Source organism: Semicossyphus pulcher, unplaced genomic scaffold (genome assembly GCF_022749685.1).
Source record: "Semicossyphus pulcher isolate SPU_LCO1_2020_fin unplaced genomic scaffold, fSemPul1.0.p SCAF_9, whole genome shotgun sequence".
Classification (NCBI taxonomy): Eukaryota; Metazoa; Chordata; class Actinopteri; order Labriformes; family Labridae; genus Semicossyphus; species Semicossyphus pulcher.
Genome location: NW_027211770.1, coordinates 18,649,515 through 18,671,223, shown reverse-complemented (window position 1 = coordinate 18,671,223; position 21,709 = coordinate 18,649,515). Strand labels below are relative to the sequence as shown.

The following is a 21,709-nucleotide window of genomic DNA, read 5'->3' as shown; positions in this document are numbered from 1 at the left end:
AACAGGCAGTGTGCATCTCATTTATTTTCTCCCATTCCACCAAGCGGCCACAGACACCTCGGAGCAAAAACAGCGTACCATTACCTTAAATTAGAATACATAAATAAAAGCTGTTTGCATATAAACAGTTGCTGATGTACACATTCCAACTTGCTGAAGTACACGCTGATTTTTACAAAGACACTGACAATGTTTCTTTTTTTTTTTTCTCAAAATCCAGGTATGAATTGAGGCTCGTATGTTTCAGTTCACTGTCACAAAGTCCGTCGCTGTGGACAGAAGTCAAGCCTTTGCATAACCAAGCAGGAGTAAACTCTGTTAGGGAGCGAGGGGAGTCCTTTCTGTGGATGTATTCTATGTACAAGTGGATGCCGGAGGATGTTCAAACCAAATGAGACGATCAATATCAACAAAACAACAAAAAAGCTGTTTTTAAACATTCATATTCATGTGCCCATCCCAAAAACAACAACAAAGAGCAGATAGAGAAGAACAGAGCTGGTTCATTATCTCGTTCCACCTTAAAAGACTGCAAGTTTCCGTGATTTAAGGTTTAGCCCTTAGCTCTGCTTTGTCACAAAACAATCCGTTGACCAGAAAAGCAACAAACAGGCTGGTGGGAAAATACATGCTCATTTCTCAAACACACGTAGTCACATCTGCACACACACACACAAAGTTTATACCCCCTCTTTCAGCTTCAGCCAACTCCAGTTTAAACAAACTCTCTCTCGCCTCTGGGCCTGTGGAGCGGCTCGCTCTCTCCATCTAGAGGAGAAAGGCTGAACTACATAGTGCTTCTGCTTCACTGGGTTTCACATTTTAAACCTCTCTCCGCCTCACGATTGTATTTTGCAGCTTTTAAGAAAAAAAAAATTGTTGTTGCCAAGAAAAAAAGCAACAAAAGCACAAAGACGCTTGTTCCATCTGCTGTGAGCTCAAGCACCAGTACAGTTCAAATTAAACAGGAAATGAACCATGACTGTACAATGTTAAGAAGCATAGAAGGTGCCTGTAGTTTTTTTTTAATGATTCAGTAAACACGATATAAGTCCTCATGGTTTCATTTAGAGCTCTCTCAGGGTTCATCAGTTCTGTCAATCATGGAGAGAGGAGGGCGGGGGGGGGGGGGGGTGACGGACGTTTTTTCAAGACAGCTTCCGCTCGTGTCTCTCGTGTATCTGCGCTTTGCAGAGTTCGACAGATGAAACCGGTTCTGGCTGACTTTAAAAGTCTTCAGCTGAGTGTTGATGAAAGTGGAGCAAACGGAACCGGAGAGGAGCTGAGGAATCACTCGCTCTTACTCCTCGTCTGCGTTCTTCAACATGAGGATGGAGTTGTAGATTTTAAGGGCGGGTCCTAACTTGATTGACAGGATCTTGACGATGTCCGCCTGGGTGAGCAGCAGGAAGGCCTCGCCGTCTATTTGCTGTGAAGATAGAAAAGATTTGCTTCACATCACTTTTTTTACAGACTGATACAGTGAACTTTTTAACTTCTACCTGCTCCTTCATATGTATAAGTTCTGTCATTTAAATTAAATCTGGCCGTTTTATAAAAAGCTTTGACAACTCAGTTCAGGGCCACATTCAACTCCTATTGCAGCCTACATGAGTCTCATGTTTAAAGGGATAGTTTGGATTTTTGGACACCAAGTTGTATGAAATACTTGCTAGTAGTGTAGTGGATGCAAAGCAAACCGGCCTGCTGCAGGCGTAGTGATACTGGATTTGTCAAGAGAGAAAAAATAGTGCCAAAAGAACGGCGCAGTATATGAAATCCTAGGACGATGATTTTGTGTTGAAAATGGATCACCATTGCCTGCGTGTTGTTTTTGTAGGGTAAAACTTTTTGGTTTAATGACCCTGGCATCTCACCAGAACTACTTATTCTACGTTCGGAACCGGACAGAACTCCGACCACGGGACTCGGTTAGTAAGCTAATAGCTTTGCATCCACCACACGACTAGCAAGTGTTTCATACAACTTAGTGTCCAAAAATCCAAACTATCACTGTAACTTCCCCAGTTCTCTAAAAAAACACCAGCTTATGGCCAGATAGTAAAAATCATTTTTTTCAGCTGACTACTTATTAGAGTATCAAGTCATGTAACCTACTTTTTAACTACATCACTGAACCTGATGCAGGATGTTAGTCAGCTAGTGAGTTAAAGACAGCTCAGCTTGCAGCCCCAAAGCATTCCAGAGCAAACTCTGATATCTAGGGTGAAACTGCTTTATTCAGTGTTTTTAACAGTTTTAATAACCTTGTCAGTCTGTTTCGGAGGAGGAGACGTCTGTGGATAATTTAGCTCTCGGTAAAAAACCTTGTGATAGAAGAACACTGAAGGAATCCTGACCTAAAAACAAGCTGAGCAGCGAGAAAGAAGCTAGCAGCAGCTCAGCTCGTAGACCCTCCTAACATCCTGAGGCCATCAGAGTGTTGGAGAAACACTAAAGCAAAATGCAAGTCATCATCACGTTTTAGGGAGGAGGCCTAATGTGTGCCATCACTCAGCCTCCAATAAATGATTTCTTTACACTTATTAGCAGCAGAAATAAGTTAGGGTTACACACAACACTGACATATCATCCAGCATCTTTCAAGTTGATGTGGTTAACGGTTTAGTTAACAGTTGTGTATTTACACATCCAGCAGCTACGGATCCGTATTTATGTATATTATCATTAATGTGTAGTCTGCACTTTCTGTATTTTATAACACAGGAAACATGAATTAGTAGATTTGTCCAAATTATCAATACTTAAATTAACTTTTTTTTTTTTACATTTGTAGACATTTCTCACTATTTTCTCCCTTTGCTTTCCGTCCAACACCAGACCACACACAGGTAGCAACAGCAATATATAAATATTGAACTGATTGAGTCAGTGCTTATGCAATACCTCCACCTGTGTGCACCTTATGTATCAGCTTTGAAGTTGTAGCACCCACACTAAAAAAAAAAGACTAGTGCGTTCCTCTACGTATGTTTTCCAATACAAATAAGTTACTTGAGTAAAACTGTTTCGATAAAACTTTTTTTCTGCACCTTTATCGAAAATGAGTCAAAAGAAAAGAATCGGAAAGCCATGAGATTTCTCTTTGACGACATATTAAAGGAAATAACCTCTTTAGTGTTTTAGAACTATATCTTCTGTTTATCATTCAGTGCGGGGGAAGTGCAGCCTTGTGGTTGTGTGATAATCCAAACGAGACATTAGGCTCAAGAACCGGAGGGGAAAAACTATCTCTAACCGAACTCACGCTTAAAAACAACCAATTTGAAGACATCATCCACGGCTCAATAAATTCAGAGGAGGTTATATTAGAGTGATGATTAATGAAATCTTCTGAGTTTGTCAGTCGGATAAAGTTCTGTTTAGTTATGAAGTGTGATGATATGATTGTGTGATTTAAAAATAAGTACTTAAACGCGTGTAAAGCTTGTATTTTCTGCTGTCTGATTTGTTTTTTTGTATGTATGATTTTACATTACTGTACTAGAAATATTGCACTCTTTGTTTTCCCTCCTCCTCCTTTTGTTGTCTGTTATTCTTTATTCTAATGGATACTGTTAAGTGCCAATCAAAAAAGCATAATTTAAATAACCATTGCAAGCAAAGTTGTGCTTACCTCTGTTTTAAATGTAGCAGCGTGTTCTTTACATCCTGGTAGTCCTTTGACAAAACTGGCAACCTGATGGACAAATAGAGAAAAGCTTTAATCAAAAGAGTCAAACACAGGAGGATTCAATCAATAAATGTGCATCTACTAAAAGGCACCGTTAAAACATAACTCTCTCCTTTAATACACATGCAGATTCCCTGAACAACTGGCCGCCTTCACGCTGGATGACTGAATGAGGAGTATGTGTCTCCTCTGTGTGTGTGAGCATGTCTGACCTCCTCTGAGCTCCAAGTGGCCACTCTCTTGGCAGTCAGCCCCAGGACCTCAGGCAGCAGCTGGCAGTGTTTGTCCCAGCAGAGAGCCACCCGGTGAGGGGGGGAGGCGGAGATGCCGGGGGAGAACACGGACTCGTGGAGGGCCTGCTGGAGAGAGATGGCGTCTGGCGAGGCTGAGGAGAGGGAGGCGGGGAATCAGCAAATCAGTGTGGGTGAGATTGTGATTTACATGCTTTTTATCTCGTCTTATTTATATCACACACACCTTTACTATCACCGATCTCCTCTTTCACATAGTGCATTTTCAGATATTTGGGGACAGGAGCAGTCCTGGAGACAACAAAACAGAAGTCAGAAGTTCGTCTCGAAAACAGGAGACATTCTCTTTACAGCCGGGTTTGATGGTCTCTGTACCGTTTCGGCCTTGTTCCATTGTGGCTCTGCTCACTGGCTCCACCCGGTGGCTCCGGCTGGCTGTTGCGTCCTGAACGCTCAGCCTCCACTGTCACCGGTTTCCTAGCAACACAGATAACCCACTCTCAGGTACAGACCCGTCCATAGAGTTGCATGCAAAACAGAGACTTCTCTTGGGAGTGCTTCAAAATTGTGTTGCTGCTTTGTTCGTTGAGTGACGCATACCTGTTCTGGGCGTCTTCAGCTCCCGCCGGCTGGTCCGGCGTTGTGGCGGTTTGTGTGGTGGTGATTGTTTGGGAATCGGGGCGTCGCCCGCGAGGATGAGGTCCACTGAGGGCGAGGGGTCGTTCCCCGCTGAGTCGATCCGGCAGCAGGCCCTCCTTGTTCAGGTTCGTCTCCGAGTACGGACAGCTCACCTGACTGCACACACAAAGACACGCAAACGTTACCAAATCTAAAAGAGAGAGTCGACAGAATTCAACAGAAATCCACTTTTTTAATTGAGATCTTCTACAATTAAAACAGGTTATAACTAAGAGAAGGAAAAGCAGCTAAAGAAATCACCCTAAAGACTTAAAACTCCCACACATACACAAGCAACACATTTACACCGCCGGCTGCCCACACGGGTATAAATGACATTTAAGAACACTGAGATTCTTCTTCTCCTCCTCTATTTATGACAAACAGTCCCCAAACATTGATTAAAAATGAGACGGGATTTAATTATTAATGTGCTGCTTGAGAAACAGTAATATGATGCAGCAAGGATTGAGAAAAAAATTAGAAAATGAGACAGAACTTCAAACAGCATTTTTAAGTATATCAAAAAGTATTATACAAAAGGAATGTCAAGAGTAGAGGAAGAAAACAAGGAGACTGTGAAGGCTCTAAACTGAGCATGTGCTACTAACGTGTAGTGTGTCCCATAGCGAGGTCCTCTGATGTGGCCAACCCCGTTGCATCCCGGGGTAGGACATCCTTGTCCTGGGGCGGTCACTATTTCACTGGAGCCTAAAAATGCACACACACACGCGCACAAGAAAGTGTTGACAAAAGTATGCAAACAACCTGCAATACTATTTCCATTTTAAATTCATTATGGATTCACCCACACTCCCAGGAGTTAAATAAATGCAGAGACAAACTGCTGACTCATCTGTTGAAAGTAAAATGTTCTCCTGAGAAACCCAGACTGCCCTCACTGAATCTGAGGCAGAACGGGCTGGAAGAAAGTGTCTCACCATTAGGATATTGTAGCGGGTGTCCAGTTTTCTGACACCAGCCCACAGGGTGCAGATCGGGGCAGTCTGTCTCCACCCAGTAGTCGTACTCTGAACTCCAGCCGTCAAAATGAATCTAGGAAAGAGGAGGGGAAAGAAGAAGCTAATTATACCCAGGCTGAACACAGCGGCAGAAAAAGGACATCTCGACGAGAGGACATGTCGTACCTTTAGCCTGTGGTCCTCTGTGTCCCATATGGTTGCAACTCGGATGAGCATGGGGTTCCTCTTATCCACAGCTTCCACTTTCATCCCGATCTGGAAGCCGTGCGGAGGCCGCTGCAACCAAACAAACAAAAATATCACAACTATATCTAGACTGTTCTACGTGTTATAAATGTGTTTGTGTTTGTAGATTGGTACCGGCTTGAAAGCGCGAGCAGGAGCCGCCTGAGTGCCCGTCTCCTCCAGGTATTTCTCCCAGGAGAAACTCTTGGGCTGCTTATATTCTGAGGAGAGAAAATAAACACCCATTGATCCGTCAGTCGCCGTAGACAGTCCGCACATTAACATACACACATCCTGTGGATAAAAATAACTTATAATATCCACAGCAAATTATAGCAGCATGCATTTCACAATTAATTTACTTAGAAAATAAGCTTATATATATTTACATTCTTTCTTACAATAGTAACATTTGAATATAACATAAATGTGCATTCCATTTTGCTAAATATTTATTAGTTAAAAAATTTAATTCTGATTATGTTAGATTCTATATGATTCCTACTGTATTGAAAATAGTTTATACTGACCCACGTGTGTCTTGGTCTGTGTCTTACCAGCTGGAGTGGTCAGAGTAAGCTGGGCCTCTTCACAGTACCCCACAGGATGGATGTACGGACTGCTCGCGTCACACCTTGACAAAATAATTTCTAGGTTAACATGCACATTATGACAACAAGTTAGGATTTAATAACAAATTTGAGATAGCCGATTTTTTGGGGACTTTTTGCAATGTGTCCCATCTGCATAAACTGTAGTTATTACCCTCCATACTTCATAGTACACAGGTTAGCTCGTGTAGATGTTTAACCAACATAGATTCACTCGGATTGAAAGCTTCAGCAGTCCTCCAAAGTGGGCTCGGGAAAATATGCGCATCCCACCAGTTCTTTCAGTTTTAATCTCACCAGTAATCATACGTGTCATCCCAGTTGTCAAAATGAATGAGCAATCGGTTGTCGACGACAGCAGCAATGGTTGCTACACAGATCAACGTCGGGTTCTTTCTGTCGACCGCCTCCAGCTTCATCCCCGCTCTGAATCCAGACGGAGTCACAGACTACAATAAAACAAACGTACATAATTAGAACAAACAAACCCCTAAATTTACAAACACTCTGATTGTTTTTGAGTCTTACTACTCACCGTGTTGAGGCTCTTAAAGAGGTGTTTCGGGGCCAGCTGACCCCTGCAGTTCTTCACATACATGCTCCAGTTAAACTCTCCATCCTTACAGCCTACGAGACAAACTTACTCATGAGGGCTGCTTTTGAAATCATGTGTAGATTTGTCAGTGTGTGTCTATGTTTGTATGTTTTTACCTTTAGGCAACAATAATTTGTGTCCGTTCTTCTCACACCAACCAGCTGGTTTCATATCCCACGAGTCGGCGTTGGCCCAGAAGTCATAGCACTCTGGGTAACCATCAAAGTGGAGTCTTACCCTGTAGCCCTGGATCTGAAAGCAAAAGGATGGCACATGAGGATGAGTCAGGCTTTTAATTATAAACAAGTGATTTATTTGTTCTTCTACTGAATTACAATCCACAAACAACTATCAGCAGTCGTACCTCTGCGACAGTGAGCACACAGAACAGAGACGGGTGAGACGGGTCCAAACCCTCCAGCTTCATCCCCACCTTAAAGCTGTTCCTGCTTTGAGGAAACGACTGGTGCTGCGAGACAAACGGACATCATAGGAGAGTCATGACTGAGTTTAACCGAGGACAAATAAACAAAACCATCTGTTGTAGTTTCAAACAACTTAAATTGCCCGTGTTTATAGAGCAAAAATACCTCTTTGAACAGTTTAACAGGAGCAGCGATTGACTTCTCCTCTTCCAAGTAAGCAGGCCAGCTCCATGACCGTTTCTTATTGGGTGGGGCAGCCACTGAAAAAGAAATACCCAAGTCTTATATACTGAAGATGTTGCATGAGGACCTCCATCACATGTAATTAATTAGAAATATACAGATGCAGTCAGATGAAGTTATGTGTGACCCGAATGTTGATTGAACCTATTTAATAGAAACTAATTCTTGTCATGTGTCACAAAGGGTGCGTGTAAGTTTCATATGTTATAAAATTTAATGCTACTTAAATGCCAAAAAGACAAAAAAACACATACACACAAATAAAAGCTGATATATTAGAGGTTTTATCTTCACCAGACATTAAACTGCTGCATTTCTAAGACTTGAAGGCTTCTTTTAAGGCATAAAATATCATCTTTAGTAGTATAAAATACCCTTTAAGGTCCTACATTTAGCTTGCCATATTAGTCATTTAAAGATGTTGATGAAATTTAGAAACAATAAGACTGTGTCAGCAGTCTAACATACCCAGTTTGGCAATTTTGGCACCTCTTCTGCCTTTGGTAGCCTTGGCTTTTTCCTACAAAAGGGGAAATGAAAAAGCACTTTAATAATCAGAACTACAAACTTGTTATCTCACCTATCTTTGTTAATACAGCAGGTACTGAACACTTAGGTGGACAACAGCTCTTTAAAGGAAAGAGTTTGCTCCTGACCTCTGGTTCCTCTTGGTTATCTTCCTCTTCATCACCAGAGTCCATGTAGATCTTCCTCTTTTTGCGCACACGTTTCCCCAGCCTCTCACCCTCTATGGCTTGATTCTCCCTTGCTTCCCCTGGAGACGATCTGCAGAAGAGAAAAGTTTGGCTCATGATGAACACCTCAACTAAATCATCTGAACAAAGACAGAATACAACATGTGTGTATGGTTTTTTTTTTTACCTGCCACTGGAGGGTTGGGCACAAATAGAGCTACAGAATTTGCCCTGAAGGAGGGCATCCCTGGGAACGCTGCCTCCACACGCCCGACACCTTGAAAGCTCCCCATTTGGGCCCATTTCTGCTGCACTGGAGCCAACTTCAACACTGGGACCGACCTCTACACTGGGGCCCTCCATACTGGGGCCCTCCTCTAGAGAGAGAAGCACAGGACGGGGGGCTGGAGCACAAAGCAGGATGAAGGGGCAGAAATGGTTCACTTAAAACAGCACACAGAGTAAACACTGCAAGTCTTTATAACAATAATGCTGTAAGGGTTAAACACGTGCTGTCTCACCTTTACTTTGAGATGCTCCTGGCTTAATCTGATTGGATGGAGCTGGGGCTGTGGCTGTCTGTGATTGGCCCTCTGGTGGAGGGGTTGGAGTGTGAGACTGTGCAGGGTCCAAGGTCTCAGATTTAGGCTGAGCCTCCTGCCCTTTGACCTCTACGTCTGTGACCATCTCAAGAGTCCCAAACTCTGTCATGCGAAACTGAAAGACACGAGGAAAACAAAAACAAACGATATGTCAAATGATTCCTTTAACATAGGTCCCTTGTTCATAAATTGGTACAGCAAACCTGAAGATTACTATGATATTAGATTACTTCTACCACATAAATAAGTCCTCACCGAGCTACATTAATAATTAGAATAGTGTCAAACCCTAGGGCCAAATAAGCTTTATATGATGGCAATATTATTATTGTAAGTACAAAAGGTGATGCAAGCACGTTGGCTGGTTGAGAGGTTTACAAAGTCACGAGTAAGTGGCTCATCTACTCTACAAAACACAATGGGCTACCCTGCCCTAATGAATCTGTGTGTGGTCAGAGACTTAATAATCAGGGAGGACCCTGGACAGGCACCTAAATATCTCTCGTACCCTGAAGGGACTCCCTGGCAGCGTGGCAATACCGTCCTTCCAGTCCAGAGCACCCATCATGTCAAACTCAGCTCCCTGGGAGGGGCCATCACTAGGTGGAGTGTCAGTCATTCCCACTCCTCCAATATCCCCAACCTGCACATACATAAACACAGTCACATCAAAGGGATTGTCATAGACGGAAAATTAAAACAAAACTTACAGTGTAAAATAATTTTGTGTTTTTATGTGAGAAAGTGTAGCAGCCCCCCCTGTCTGGTTTTACCCTCAAAGTGCTCCCAAAGATAAATGCAGTTTCTACCTGCACTTGTAAACAGCGTTTCTAAAACATCACCGCTAGATGGCGACTGTGCGCTGACTTGCAGGATACACCATGCACTTCGATTTCAGACAAAACAGTCAATAATATTATGGTTTTGCTGATCAACAAACGGATAAATGCGAGCAAAAACGGCCCCATCAGAGTGAACCTTCATCATGATCAGTGACAAACATGGGAAAATGTGTCTAAACTTTAAGTTAAGCACACAAGTTCATCTTTTCCTCGTTTTAACAGTATCTCTTAAAATCGCTTGTTTGCCTGTTTATGAACAACTGAGAGGGTAGTTTGTTTATCAATTGTGAAGAGAACACTGTTTTCTGCACTGACTGGCAAAACTTAAAAGCGTTTTAATCCCACCAATAATACGATATAACGTTTTAGTCTTGACGCATGTTCAACACTAAATAAAGGTGATATTTTCTGTTTTAATGGTGGCAATAAGTATGTGAAAAGTATGGAACAGCCCAAGCTAATAGATCTGGATTAAGTTTGACTTTGCACTTAAGACCTCAGTTTTATTCTAGCCATAAATAAAGTGTATGTAAGAGCGCCCATGATTAGCATTCGTCTTATACAAAATGGCGGAGCATAGGAAGAGGCCACCAACACGTTTAAACTATGTAAATTACTCAAGTTACCCATTTAAACAAATCATGCAAAGCCGCTACGCGTCGAACACAAGCGAACGCTTGCTGTGTAATTTCCTGAATGGCTGTTTTCCTTCACTCGGGTTATTTTCTTCACTTTCCCCTTGTCACGGAATGTCAGCCCAGGTTGCTAGCTAGCGCTGACATGAAGCTAACAGGCAGCTAGCTCCGCTCCGTTCAACTGAACTGAGGAGTGCTAGACGGCTAGCCGTAGCATTGTGACTGGATGCAGGCAGCTAAGGACAATCTGTAATAAATAAGTTTCCCGGTTAATAACAATAGGAAAAACGCATTTTGCAACAAGCATATATTTTGCACAATATAACACACACCGACAATAACACCGCCCTACTGTTACGAGCTTCAACATTGTTGCATGATTAATTTCTTCAATAGAAACTTGAAAAAACGATTTATTCTCGCCGTTTTAAATCAGAGTGGAAATAACGTAAACTAGCGCTAATCAGAAAAACGAAGGCTGTTTTTTCAAATTTTGCTACTGTTAACGGCAATAAATGAGTATTTACGCCCGTATTGTTTCAAAATGTGGAACTCACCTCGTTTCTGTTTTAACTCTTATTTAGAGCTGGATAGAAGGATGCGCATGCGTGTAAGATGCGCTGCCTGACAACTTTGGGTCTCGGAAAAGTTCAGTTTACTATCGGTGGTCAATACCAGGCCTTTCTGCACTTATAACACGCCCAGAACTCAGTTCAGTGCCGATATAACGAATACCACTGGTGGGCTGGAGCTCATACCCGCTCTTAGCTCACAACAACCTCAGAAGTATCCCCCCAAGAAGTACGAGTGTGTATCAATGGAGCGCAGGGACCGCAGTGTCTTCCATTATGACCGTTGAGGAGCGGTTAGTTCCCCCTCTGGTCCAACTGCCTGTTTTTCCCCGCTTTCAAACCTAATACTATCGTAAAATGGCCAATTTTTGTGTATGAGAGCCGAGCAGAGGCGATAATCAGTGTGTAAGCGGCGGTGCTAACTGTAGGATTAAATACTCGGGCCTGTAAAATTCCCGAAGTGCTAGTTTTTTCATCAAAGCCACCCAAAAACGTTGTTACACGCAGTCTGGACTCATTTCGGTCTTAAAACGCAAATACAGGTAGAATAGCTAGTGCGTTTGGCTCCATCAAACCCTGTAAATTAAGTCGAATAGGATGACTACACATATTGAGTTTAGCATCAAAAACTCGACGTATAAACACGCTGAAATACGACTGTGGGGTTATAGTGTGGCTGAAAGTAAATATCTTATAAGCTAGTGTACCGAACTATGTGGTATGACCTCACTTCTAGCCTACTAGATGTATGCTTGATGGTTTTAATGTGACAGCTAATCCATTTAATTAAATTGAGAGATTACTGTACGCAGCTTTCTCTGTATGGGGTCTTTAGATTGATAAGAAGTATTGTTGTGTCGCTAGTGTTTCTGAAACTCACGTTTCACCAAATTATCACCAGCTACCCAGCAGTAGCCTATGCAATCCCTCCCACATATTATGATATCCCCGGTAAATTGAAGCAACACATTTTATGGGCCATTTTCAATCATGCGTTTATTCTACGTATAATCGCTGTAGTATCCGCGCATTCAATCGCTTTCTAACAGGTACATAGTGAGACAAGTCTTTATTTCAGTCAACAAAGGCCGCCCTGATACGAGGTGAATTGAGTTCAGTCCTCGGCTGTAGAACAGGCGCAGGTCTGTGTCTTGTGTTTGTCGCTAGATGGCGGAAGAAGTCCACTTTCTGTAGGGATTAACGGGGTCGTGCATCGTGCTGCAGCCTGGATTATTGTGCAATACAACATCAAGCACAAACCATGAGATGGCATTCAAAGGCAAAGCGGTCGACTCAAAGGTAAGAGTTTATGTTATAATTCAGCCTTATCATGCGTCTCTGACTGTGAGCTGTCAGTCCGTCAATCGGGAGCGACAGTGGAGAAATCATGTGCGATAAAAAAAAATGAAGATGATCCACAACAGATACAACAGCCGGTCAGGTTTTGCAGCAGATAAGATTTGCTGCTTGCATGCTTAACTACAGCGTTCATCCCTCCCACTGCAGCCTGATAGCCTATAAGATGTAAGACTGCAGGCACAGCTTGTATTTGTAATGTTGCGTTACGTGGAAAATATGTGCTCTTGCTCCTTAGACAAATTTGTTACTGTATTGTGAAATCTTCTTTCCCTCTGTGCCTCATTCCTCCAGACCGTGCTCTTCAATCTGCTGCTGTGTCTGTTCATATTTTACTCTCTTTTCTACATGATTGGGAGCGTATGCTTTGGTGCCTTCAGGTGAGCACAACTCACACGCATGCGCACAGCCTCACACGCATGCAAACCAGCTCTTCAAAGCAAAATGACCAACCCTGAGACAAATCTTGAACAATCAAATTCCAAATGAAACAAGCTAAATTATCAGATTATATGAAGAAGAATGAAACCTAATGCAAAATAAGTATGATTTACAACTGGGCAAAGGCCTCAGATTCCCAAGAGCCTCCAGGTTCAACACACATCAGTAAAATAAGCTATAATGAGTGTATATTTCCATTCATTCCTATCCATAGCTACCTTTCTATTCATACCATATGTAACCATGTGTGCATATGCGCATAAATCTGTGCTTTACTGCTTTCTACACTTATGGTAAAATGCTAAACTTTATTTACTTGTCTCTGCACTTGTACTATGTGCAATGGCAATACATTTTAAACGTATCTACTCTAATGTAAAGGTAGGGTTTTGAACAAGGGAAACTCAGAAAGTGTAGACTTTATTCTTCTTCCTCATGATAAATACTCCTAAATAAAATGATGTTTTAAACCTTAAAACCTTCATTTAGGTTGGATCACTTCGACGGACTCATTCCATTTGACTTTAAGACTGAACCTGCTGAATCTAACTCCAAATACTTGGGTAGGTACATGAAATACAGCCAATATTGTCAACAATGAGTATGAACTTTTCTCACTTTATGTTTGTTCAATTAATCTGGTCATTCTTGCAGTGAACCTCCTCTCCTTGGAGCTCACCTACTTCTGCAGCGGCCTTTTGTTTGCTGCAGTGGTGAGGAGGCGTGTCTGGGACTACGCGCTTACGGTCACTCTTCTGCATGTGATAATCACCAGCATAGGTGAGCAGAAAATCTGACAATACATCTACAAAGGTACACAAAAATTCCCAAATGTGTTGTGAAATTGCACAATATGTTTCTGTGTTGCAGTGATGTTGGAGTTTCCCATGGTGTGGCAGTGGTGGCTGGCTTTAGGTAATTAAAACATCACTTACAGGTTTGAAGTCTCTAAGGTATTGCTTCAGCCTAATTTTTCTAATGCTCTTATTGCTTAACAGGTAGCGGCTTGTTTTTGATGATCTGCAATGGTCAGCTGATAGCTTACTTCACCTGCCAGAGTGACCAGAGCTACGCCTCCTTCAGCATCTACTGACAGACAGAAAGCTACTCTGTGTTTAAACTGATTCATAAACATACTTGGATCAGACCAGATGCTCTCTTCCTGGAGACACCCATAAGATGGTCCACAGTGATGGCTTTTCTGTTTGTCACTCCAAAAAAATATGCCTCACAATCGAATGTAAAGTCAGAGCTGGGTCCAATTTGCGTTAAAGGGTTGCCAACAGATTGGCATCCTATTGTTTTTATGTAAATGCCGTAATGAGATGTTCTTTGTATTTTGCTTGATCATGCACAATGCCTCTGCCACTAAGCAGGATTTAATGCACCCTGTGAAGTATTTTCAGTACCACTGTAAGCTGTGAATGTAAAAACAGAATGGGAAAGTTGCAATACTTGACCGTTGTATTATATTTTTGACATATAAATGTTAAGCTCTAACAAATAAAACTGCTTCCGATTTAGTGTTTATTGTTTAGTACACTCACACATTAAGGTAGCTAAGACTTGTGAAACAGAGACCAGCCTATTTCACATTATGAAAAGACGCTTTAAATAACAGTTAAAACATAAAAATATACTATAATTTGGTGTGTTAAAACACACAGTTCATCGCAGTGTTTCTGTAAGAATATTTTGCAAAAGTGTTTAAAAAAAGACATTGATTTAATAATTTATGTAAAATAAATATCGTCACAAACATTCTCCCAGAGGATTTGCCGTTGTTATGAAACTGGCTCGGCTGCCATGTACTCCACAGGGTTCATGAAGGAGAATCCTGGGAAGGCCTCGCTGGTCCCGCCCGCCTGGCACCTCCCGTTCACAGAAGCAGGGACAGGTAGGAGCGTGAACTCAGGGTCGATGTAGCTGACATCACAGGGACCAGTCTGGAAAGGAGCAGGAAAATTAAGACACACGGGTATACTGTGTGTTGACTTAAAAAATACAATTCTGAATCACTCCTACCACTTCTGGGATGAATGGGGGTCGGACTTTCCTGGCCAGGAGGTCGTCCCAGTTGGTGGATGCAAAGAAGGGATGATCCTGCAGCTGCAGCTGGAGACACATTGAAATTAGACCTTATGTATTTAGGTGTATTAACATACATCATTGCTTGTTTCTGTGTCTGTACTTACAAGGTCACGGCTCCCTTCCAGGCGTTTGTTGACGTCTCTTTGCAGCAATCTCTCCAACAGCGAGCAGGCAGCCTGAGACACACCGGCACGCAGCTGCAGAGGAGCGTGAAGGATGTTCTCAAACATCTCTGCCTTGCTACGGCTATAAAACGGAGGCTGGGAGAGACAGCAGGAAGATGGATGAAAAGTGATGAGGCTGAAGAAGATGATAAGGGTTTTAAAAAAAAAAGAAGAAGATAATTTCCCTTCCTGCTCACCATTCCATAGAGCATCTCAAACAGCACAGTGCCGAGGCCCCACCAGTCCACAGCTGGACTGTATGGTTGTCCTTGTAGCACCTCTGGAGCGAGGTACTCTGGAGTCCCACAGAATGTGTGCATAATCCCACCCAGGGCAACCCCTTCTTTACAAAGCCCAAAGTCAGTCAGCATCACATGACCCTCACTGTCCAGCAGGATGTTCTCTGGTTTCAGGTCTCTGGCAGAGAAACAAATGGGTGTTGGATTCATCTGTGAGTTCATGCAAAAGCTATGTTAGCTTTATACTGCTGTTTCTTCCATTTTTGTCTGGTTTAACCTCGCTTGACTTTCCTATTTATATTTAATGTGCCGTTGGAGGACATGGTATGTTTTTAGTAACATTATTTTCTATGCAGAGCTCTCATTAAAGTGAACGTTTCATGGGGATTTCTCTGTATGAATTAATTAAACACGGGAAACATGTTTAACCAGTGAGCCCAAAAAAAACCTTCAAGAGTGACTTTGCATTGAACTGACTGTCTATTTCTGAGTGTGCGTGCGTGTGTGTGAGTGTCTGTGTTTGTTTGTACCTGTAAACAATGTCAAGAGAGTGGAGGTATCCCAACGCCATGAGCATCTCTGCAGCGTAGAAAGCAGCCCTGGGTTCAGGAAATGAGCCCTCTCTCTGAAGATGGTAGAAAAGCTGGGAGGAAACAGATAAGTGGTCAAATACACATTTTCACAAATTACAATGAAATTCAACACATTAGCAACACCCTAGAGACGTTGCTTACAACCTGTTGAGCCTGGTTTAGGTGTCTGTTAGCCTCAAAATGGCTTATGCTTAGCCTTAAAATATATTAATCTAACTCTACTGTTTATATGCTAGAGATTTGTAAATTCCAATCAAAGCAGCTAAGATCAACCATAACATCTATAGTAAAAGCTTTAATTAAAATATGGCTTTTTGGCCAACACAAAGGTGAAGTTTGCCACAAGTGGGATGGCATTCCTCATCATTCCTTATATCGCCTACTGGTTGTGGACAAAGGAGTACTTGTATTCCCCCCCCCCCCCCGTTTTTAAGCAGACACAGCTCAGACAGAGAGAAGTATTTTTAATCCACGTACCTCCCCTCCGTTAACGTAGTCCAGGACAAAGTACAGCGTGTTAGATGTCTGAAAAGAGAAGTGGAGCCCCACCAGGAATGGATGTTGTAGTCCCTTCAGCAGCACGCTCCTTTCAACCATCACATGTCTCTGCTACAGAGACACAAAGGATACAGACAGACTGACATATAGACCGACAGATAGACCAACAGATGAGACTGAGAGATACACTGAAAGATAGATAGATAGTTACCTCTTTTCTCTTGACAATCATTTGTTTCTGCAGCACTTTTACAGCATAGTAACCTCCATGTTTTCTGTGCCTTGCCAGCAACACCTGTAACAGTTCGACATTAGTAACAGTCATTTTTGCCCTAAAAAACACGCACAAGCACAAACACAAACACAAAAACTCAAAATAATGAAAACACTTACCTTCCCAAAGCTTCCCTTGCCGATAACCTTGAGGTAGTCAAAATCTGACGGTTTCATTCTGGTCAACACCATGAAAGAAAACTGTCAGATATGTGTGCAGATACAAAGTCAACAGACAGTAACATTTTCAAATAAGGCACACTCCTCAATTGTTTGTCAGTAATATCGTAATCTTTAACGTTTCATTCTGTCATGAAATAATTCTTGGCGTCAGGAAGAAACTTACTGTGAGGTTTCTCTGTTGACTGGGCTCTGTGGAGAGAAAAGACATAGGGACAGGGAGGTCAGGAGGTCAGATTTAGTTTCAACTCCTGTCAACACTGAGCAGCAGTCTTTAAAAAATCTTCCCACTGTAAATTACTCACCCCTGTACCTTTCTCCTCCTTCGCTTTCCTCAATTTGCTCTGTCGCAGCAGGATTTTCTGAGGGTCCAGCCTTCAATCAGGAGGTCAAAAGCAGTACATGTGAGTTTTTTTGATCAGATTCAGCACAAAGCAAAAAGTTGCAAACAATAAGTTTGGCTGACATACTGTTGGCAAAGCTGTTGACTGGAAACAAACTTGTGTAGGAAGTCACTGAAGCCAACTTTCTTCCCCTTGAGCAGAGCTGTAAGAAATGCAAGAGGACCCTTACATAAGAGCTCAACAGCTGTATTAAGCGTTAGCCACTCAATAGGTCAAGTTATCTAATGACCATGACACTCTTTAATGAAGTTGTGAAAAATTAATAAGCAACGGTTGGCTCTTATTCATTTTTAAAAGAACGAAGCTTTGTTAAAAACACTCAAATATAGTATTCGTGCACTATTAGGTTGACCTCTTTATACTATATGGTCCTTTTGTCCGATATAGCAGGTTTCTTTCTACGACGTTCGAACGCTATCGCACGTTAAAAGAGGTTGGTTACCAAGACAACCTGAATTTACCTGAGAAAAACGAAACAAGCCCCCTCATCTTGGAATAGGTCATCGTTCGTTCGTTCGTCACAGTCATCTGGAGAAAAAATTAACTGACTGACTGGAGGTATTTGTAACACATTAAAAAATGTTGAGACCAGTTAGCAGTTCACAGTAAAGCCAGCCTGTCCAGCAACCGCCTCTTCTCTTCTTCCAAACTTTCAGTGCGTCGCTGCTCAGTTAAAAACCGTTGTCGTGGGAGAGTACCACCGGCAATGCTGCATTTACATACCCTCGGACATGTCAAAGCTATAATGTGTGAACCAAAAACGAACAAAGGGGGTATATGGTAGCCTACTTTTTATTCCACTTCATCTATGCAACAGCTGTAAACAAGTTATTTCTTTTCAAATTAGTATTTAACATTTAAAAAACGCTTTAACATGAAATGCATTGTTACATATTTACAAAAGTTCCTTGTTTTTGGCTTGTGACAAGAGGACAATCTCTCTTGTGGTCTTGCAGATCAAACTTCTTTTATTAAGAACTTAAAAACGTCTGAAACGGCATGAATGTTGCAGATGTTTCAGAGCCATTTATTAATGATTTTTTAAAAATAATTTATTAATGATTATGAATGAGCTTTTTTTGTTGCAGATGACTGAAATTAGCTGTTTCTTACTTACAAGTTACATCTTTTTTTAGTGACTTGCAAACGTAACAGCAGACCTAAAGGCTTAGAATTAGAAAATAAACCAGTAAAAAGTAGAAAATGTTTATAAACTATAAAGCCAATAATTATGGGATAAATTAATAGACATAAACACAAAATACAGAACAGGTTACATGCTTGATAGCAGTAGGAGCTGTGTTCAGTGAAAAAGCAAAAGCAGTCATAATACTCAAGTAGAATACTTCAGGTCTAAAGGAAAAGATCTGTTGGTACCTGAAGGCAGCACACGGAGCTCATGACCCCCTTGAGGAAAAGTGGGACAGGGTGCTCAGCAAACTGCCCTGTAGTCATAATATCTGTAAAGTTACCAATTGAGTTCCTGTTAAGATAACTTTTCTGTCTTTCTCATCACGCCTTTATTAGGGGCATGTATGCAGCTCAGATATTACTTTGGCGTCATAAACATAATTTTTCATGACCGGAGATCTACAAAGAAATTAAGTTCACATACTACATGTGTAAATTTCATGACAGCATTCCAGCACATGATGACATAGTTTCTTTCTTCTCATGTGGCCTCTGCACGCAGGAGGCCGACCAGGGCCTGTCCACACCACCAGAGACCTATACTTTTATGGTTGTGATATATGACCTACAGTGGCTGGCTGTCTTTATCACAGCAGTATAGGCTGCCCACTTTCACAGACACTATCAAGTCCAGATTGTCCTGTTGGGGACTGAATTACATAAGCACAAATTCATACACATGTGGTTATATAATAAAAGGAAATAGAAAGAGGAACTATTTTAAGTCTGGCACTATAAGTAGTAAACAAATTCTTAAGAGAGACAGAGAGGTACAACATACATCTTTATAAAGATGGAAATTAGATAGAGAAAGTGACTGGGCCTTGTAACATGATAAAAATGAACCCATATTTCTTACAGAAAGTTTTGCTGTTACTTGGAAATGAGCGTTTGGAAATTGACCCAGTAATACCGTCAGAATAAGAGGGTGTAAATGAGATAAATAGAACATAAGGTGCAACTTGTCCCTGAGTCTAAATCTGGAGCAGCTGGGTTCAGGGCAGAGTTAGTACAGGGTGTCTTGGTTACTGTTGCAGAAAGCCGATCCTCCGACAGCAACAGGGGGAGGTTCCTCTCTTTTACAGTGGTGGTGAGAAAGACCCCCCGCCACTCACCCCCTTCTCCTCTTCCCACCTGTCACCCCAAAGTGAACTGGCCTCTGCTAGTCTGACCGATCCTTCTGGGACACCTCTCGTCCCATCACTCTGATGGGACAGGGGAACTGGCCGGGGCTGGTTTTTGCTTCTGCAGGCATGCAACAAGGGGACACTGAACACAGCACACGCATCTCAACTATCTAACAGCATTCCGATAAGAGTGGAAACCCTCCAAAGACACAAGTTGATCAGCCGCCAACCAACCCACCAGTCAGGACTGGTTCGCTGCCTCAGCACCAGGCCTGACAGGAGGGGGGGAATCCATTATCACCACTTTTAGCTTCTTCTTTTTCCTTATTTATCTAATTCAAGCATCTCATTTTACTTTCAAATCATTATTGTCTCTCAACTGGAGGAATGTCTTGTGTTTTTTCAAACTCAGGATGTATCCCTACAGTCAGATATCTGGGAGTCCTGTCAGCTGCAGACACATTTTTGGTTGACTTTGGAAATGTTGGGTCAAAGCAGTTTGGTTACAGACCTTCTTGAGGAGTGAAAATAGAGTTTAGGCACAAGCTATACAGTACACTAATAGGCTACAAGAATATAATCCATAATTAAAATCCAATGTTATAGTAAGATTCACTCTGAAATGGCCCATTATGCACAATGAGTACTGTTACTTTTGGGAGTATAAAATATATGTTGGTGCTAATACTCTTGTACTGTTACTTTTGAATGCAGGACATTTACTTGTGATAGATATTTCCACACGGCTACTTATGTGTATTCTGAGTATTTCTACAGTGTAGTAGCTACTACTTTTTTCCCTAATACTTAGGTTTGACGTATCTGCATTATATGTAAAAGGATAAATATACTTAACTAAATTACATTTTATTGGGGCTTTCAGAATGGTTTGGTGTTAAAGGTTAGTACAAGCTGTTTAAATGTAGTTGTTAGGCCTGTTTTAATGCAGTTTACATACAGTATATACAGCACATTAAATATCTCACTACACACAGCAACAGTAGTACTTCATCCGTCCTGTAGATGGTGCCAGCAAACCAGAGGAATTCGTAAAATAGACTGACACTCTTGTTTCTTCAGGAATTGAAATCTTCATAAAAGCATCTTGCCATCAGCTGCCAATTAGAAAAGGACAAAACTTCCTTTCCCACAATGCATTATGACTCCTCCTTATATGAAGATCAGTGTGCGTTATTCTGTGAACTTTAAAGCATGTCGCCCAGAACATGAAACCAGAATTAAAACTTTCCTATGACTAGAGAAAACAAGAAAGAAAAACAAGTTCTAAACAAGTTAAGAAAACAAATCAGCAATCATCCCATTAACTGATGAGTCATTATAAAATGTATAAAATTAACATCTGTGATAGCATTTTGAAGACACATGGTGATCACGACAATAACTGGAAAAAACAATAACATATTACATTTACTAAAGAGTAGTATTTGAGTACAACGTAGAGTATTTTAATTATTTTAATGCCAAATCAGAATCACTGATTCTCACAAAAATTAGTGTCTTGTTGTGGACTCTTGCCATGCCTCTGAGGTCAGTGAGTCATTAGCTTTGAATGGTTTGCTACCAAACCAAGCTAAACTAAACCACCAAACTGTATATCAAGTAGACTCAAACTACATTTTAAACAGCTACAGCAACAGTTAAATGCTTCTTAAAACAATGAAGCATCTTCATTAACAATTTAATACTAGCCTATAACAGTTTAATGCAGTTAGATTCTTAAAATACTGTACTCCTGATGATCATTTTACGTACTTTTACTTGACAAAAGTTTTGAAAGCAGATTTTTTTAAACTCATAATTTGGTATTTTTACTAGTTTTTAATCTACTTGTAGCTACAGAAAATGCTTTTAGTTGTTTTAAAAGGTTGGAGTAGACTATAGTTAGATCTTCCTCCTCCAAGTTATGAATTAAGTATATTTGGGAAAAGGCGCCCAAATGAATATCGACCTACTGCAACGCTTTGGTTTATGATCCGAAGCTACTGTGTTTACTAAGCGTTGCGCGCGCGCGCGCTCCTCTTTGAGCGCGCATCCCACGGGGAGCGCGCGCGGCGAAAGGGGCGGGGCCGCGCGGAGTCAG

At 41.6% G+C, this 21,709-nt stretch overlaps 3 protein-coding genes across 3 annotated transcripts; 1 reads left to right on the top strand and 2 right to left on the bottom strand.

The window, feature by feature from the left end:
- Positions 1-6: 6 nt before the first annotated feature.
- l3mbtl1b (L3MBTL histone methyl-lysine binding protein 1b) lies at positions 7-11,078 on the bottom strand. Its single transcript, XM_069655812.1, has 22 exons — positions 11,037-11,078; positions 9,511-9,645; positions 8,922-9,117; positions 8,588-8,804; positions 8,362-8,491; positions 8,174-8,225; positions 7,628-7,722; positions 7,402-7,506; positions 7,154-7,289; positions 6,978-7,069; positions 6,740-6,891; positions 6,362-6,465; positions 5,967-6,052; positions 5,772-5,882; positions 5,565-5,679; positions 5,235-5,334; positions 4,546-4,740; positions 4,321-4,422; positions 4,172-4,236; positions 3,907-4,079; positions 3,638-3,700; positions 7-1,429 (listed from the first exon to the last, which is right to left on the bottom strand). The coding sequence occupies exons 2-22, from the start codon at positions 9,619-9,621 to the stop codon at positions 1,301-1,303; spliced, it is 2,529 nt and encodes an 842-aa protein (XP_069511913.1). The 5' UTR covers positions 9,622-9,645; positions 11,037-11,078; the 3' UTR covers positions 7-1,300.
- Positions 11,079-12,287: 1,209 nt separating this feature from the next.
- Positions 12,288-14,372, top strand: LOC138583724 (putative transmembrane protein 244). Its single transcript, XM_069655686.1, has 6 exons — positions 12,288-12,350; positions 12,702-12,787; positions 13,338-13,411; positions 13,503-13,628; positions 13,719-13,763; positions 13,847-14,372. The coding sequence occupies exons 1-6, from the start codon at positions 12,318-12,320 to the stop codon at positions 13,939-13,941; spliced, it is 459 nt and encodes a 152-aa protein (XP_069511787.1). The 5' UTR covers positions 12,288-12,317; the 3' UTR covers positions 13,942-14,372.
- A 38-nt stretch (positions 14,373-14,410) lies between these two features.
- sgk2b (serum/glucocorticoid regulated kinase 2b) lies at positions 14,411-17,818 on the bottom strand. The gene is made up of 12 exons (XM_069655685.1): positions 17,752-17,818; positions 17,357-17,432; positions 17,192-17,261; positions 17,053-17,078; positions 16,827-16,884; positions 16,645-16,728; positions 16,413-16,544; positions 15,873-15,985; positions 15,301-15,520; positions 15,044-15,199; positions 14,874-14,963; positions 14,411-14,794 (listed from the first exon to the last, which is right to left on the bottom strand). Exons 1-12 carry the CDS (start codon positions 17,816-17,818, stop codon positions 14,633-14,635), a joined length of 1,254 nt encoding a protein of 417 aa, XP_069511786.1. The 3' UTR covers positions 14,411-14,632.
- Positions 17,819-21,709: the final 3,891 nt, after the last annotated feature.

Excerpts from the sequence above, each read along its gene's own strand:
- l3mbtl1b (XM_069655812.1), bottom strand. The coding sequence starts at position 9,621 with ATGACTGACACTCCACCTAGTGATGGCCCCTCCCAGGGAGCTGAGTTT. Across the intron at positions 7,723-8,173 it reads TGCCAAAATTGCCAAACTGG|TGGCTGCCCCACCCAATAAG; the intron begins GTATGTTAGACT and ends TTTCTTTTTCAG. Across the intron at positions 4,080-4,171 it reads GGAGATCGGTGATAGTAAAG|CCTCGCCAGACGCCATCTCT; the intron begins GTGTGTGTGATA and ends CCCTCTCCTCAG.
- LOC138583724 (XM_069655686.1), top strand. The coding sequence starts at position 12,318 with ATGGCATTCAAAGGCAAAGCGGTCGACTCAAAG. Across the intron at positions 12,351-12,701 it reads GCAAAGCGGTCGACTCAAAG|ACCGTGCTCTTCAATCTGCT; the intron begins GTAAGAGTTTAT and ends TCATTCCTCCAG. Across the intron at positions 12,788-13,337 it reads GTATGCTTTGGTGCCTTCAG|GTTGGATCACTTCGACGGAC; the intron begins GTGAGCACAACT and ends ACCTTCATTTAG.
- sgk2b (XM_069655685.1), bottom strand. The coding sequence starts at position 17,818 with ATGACTGTGACGAACGAACGAACGATGACCTATTCCAAGATGAGGGGG. Across the intron at positions 17,262-17,356 it reads AGTCAACAGCTTTGCCAACA|GCTGGACCCTCAGAAAATCC; the intron begins GTATGTCAGCCA and ends TCCTGATTGAAG. Across the intron at positions 16,885-17,052 it reads GTCAACAGAGAAACCTCACA|AATGAAACCGTCAGATTTTG; the intron begins GTAAGTTTCTTC and ends GGTGTTGACCAG.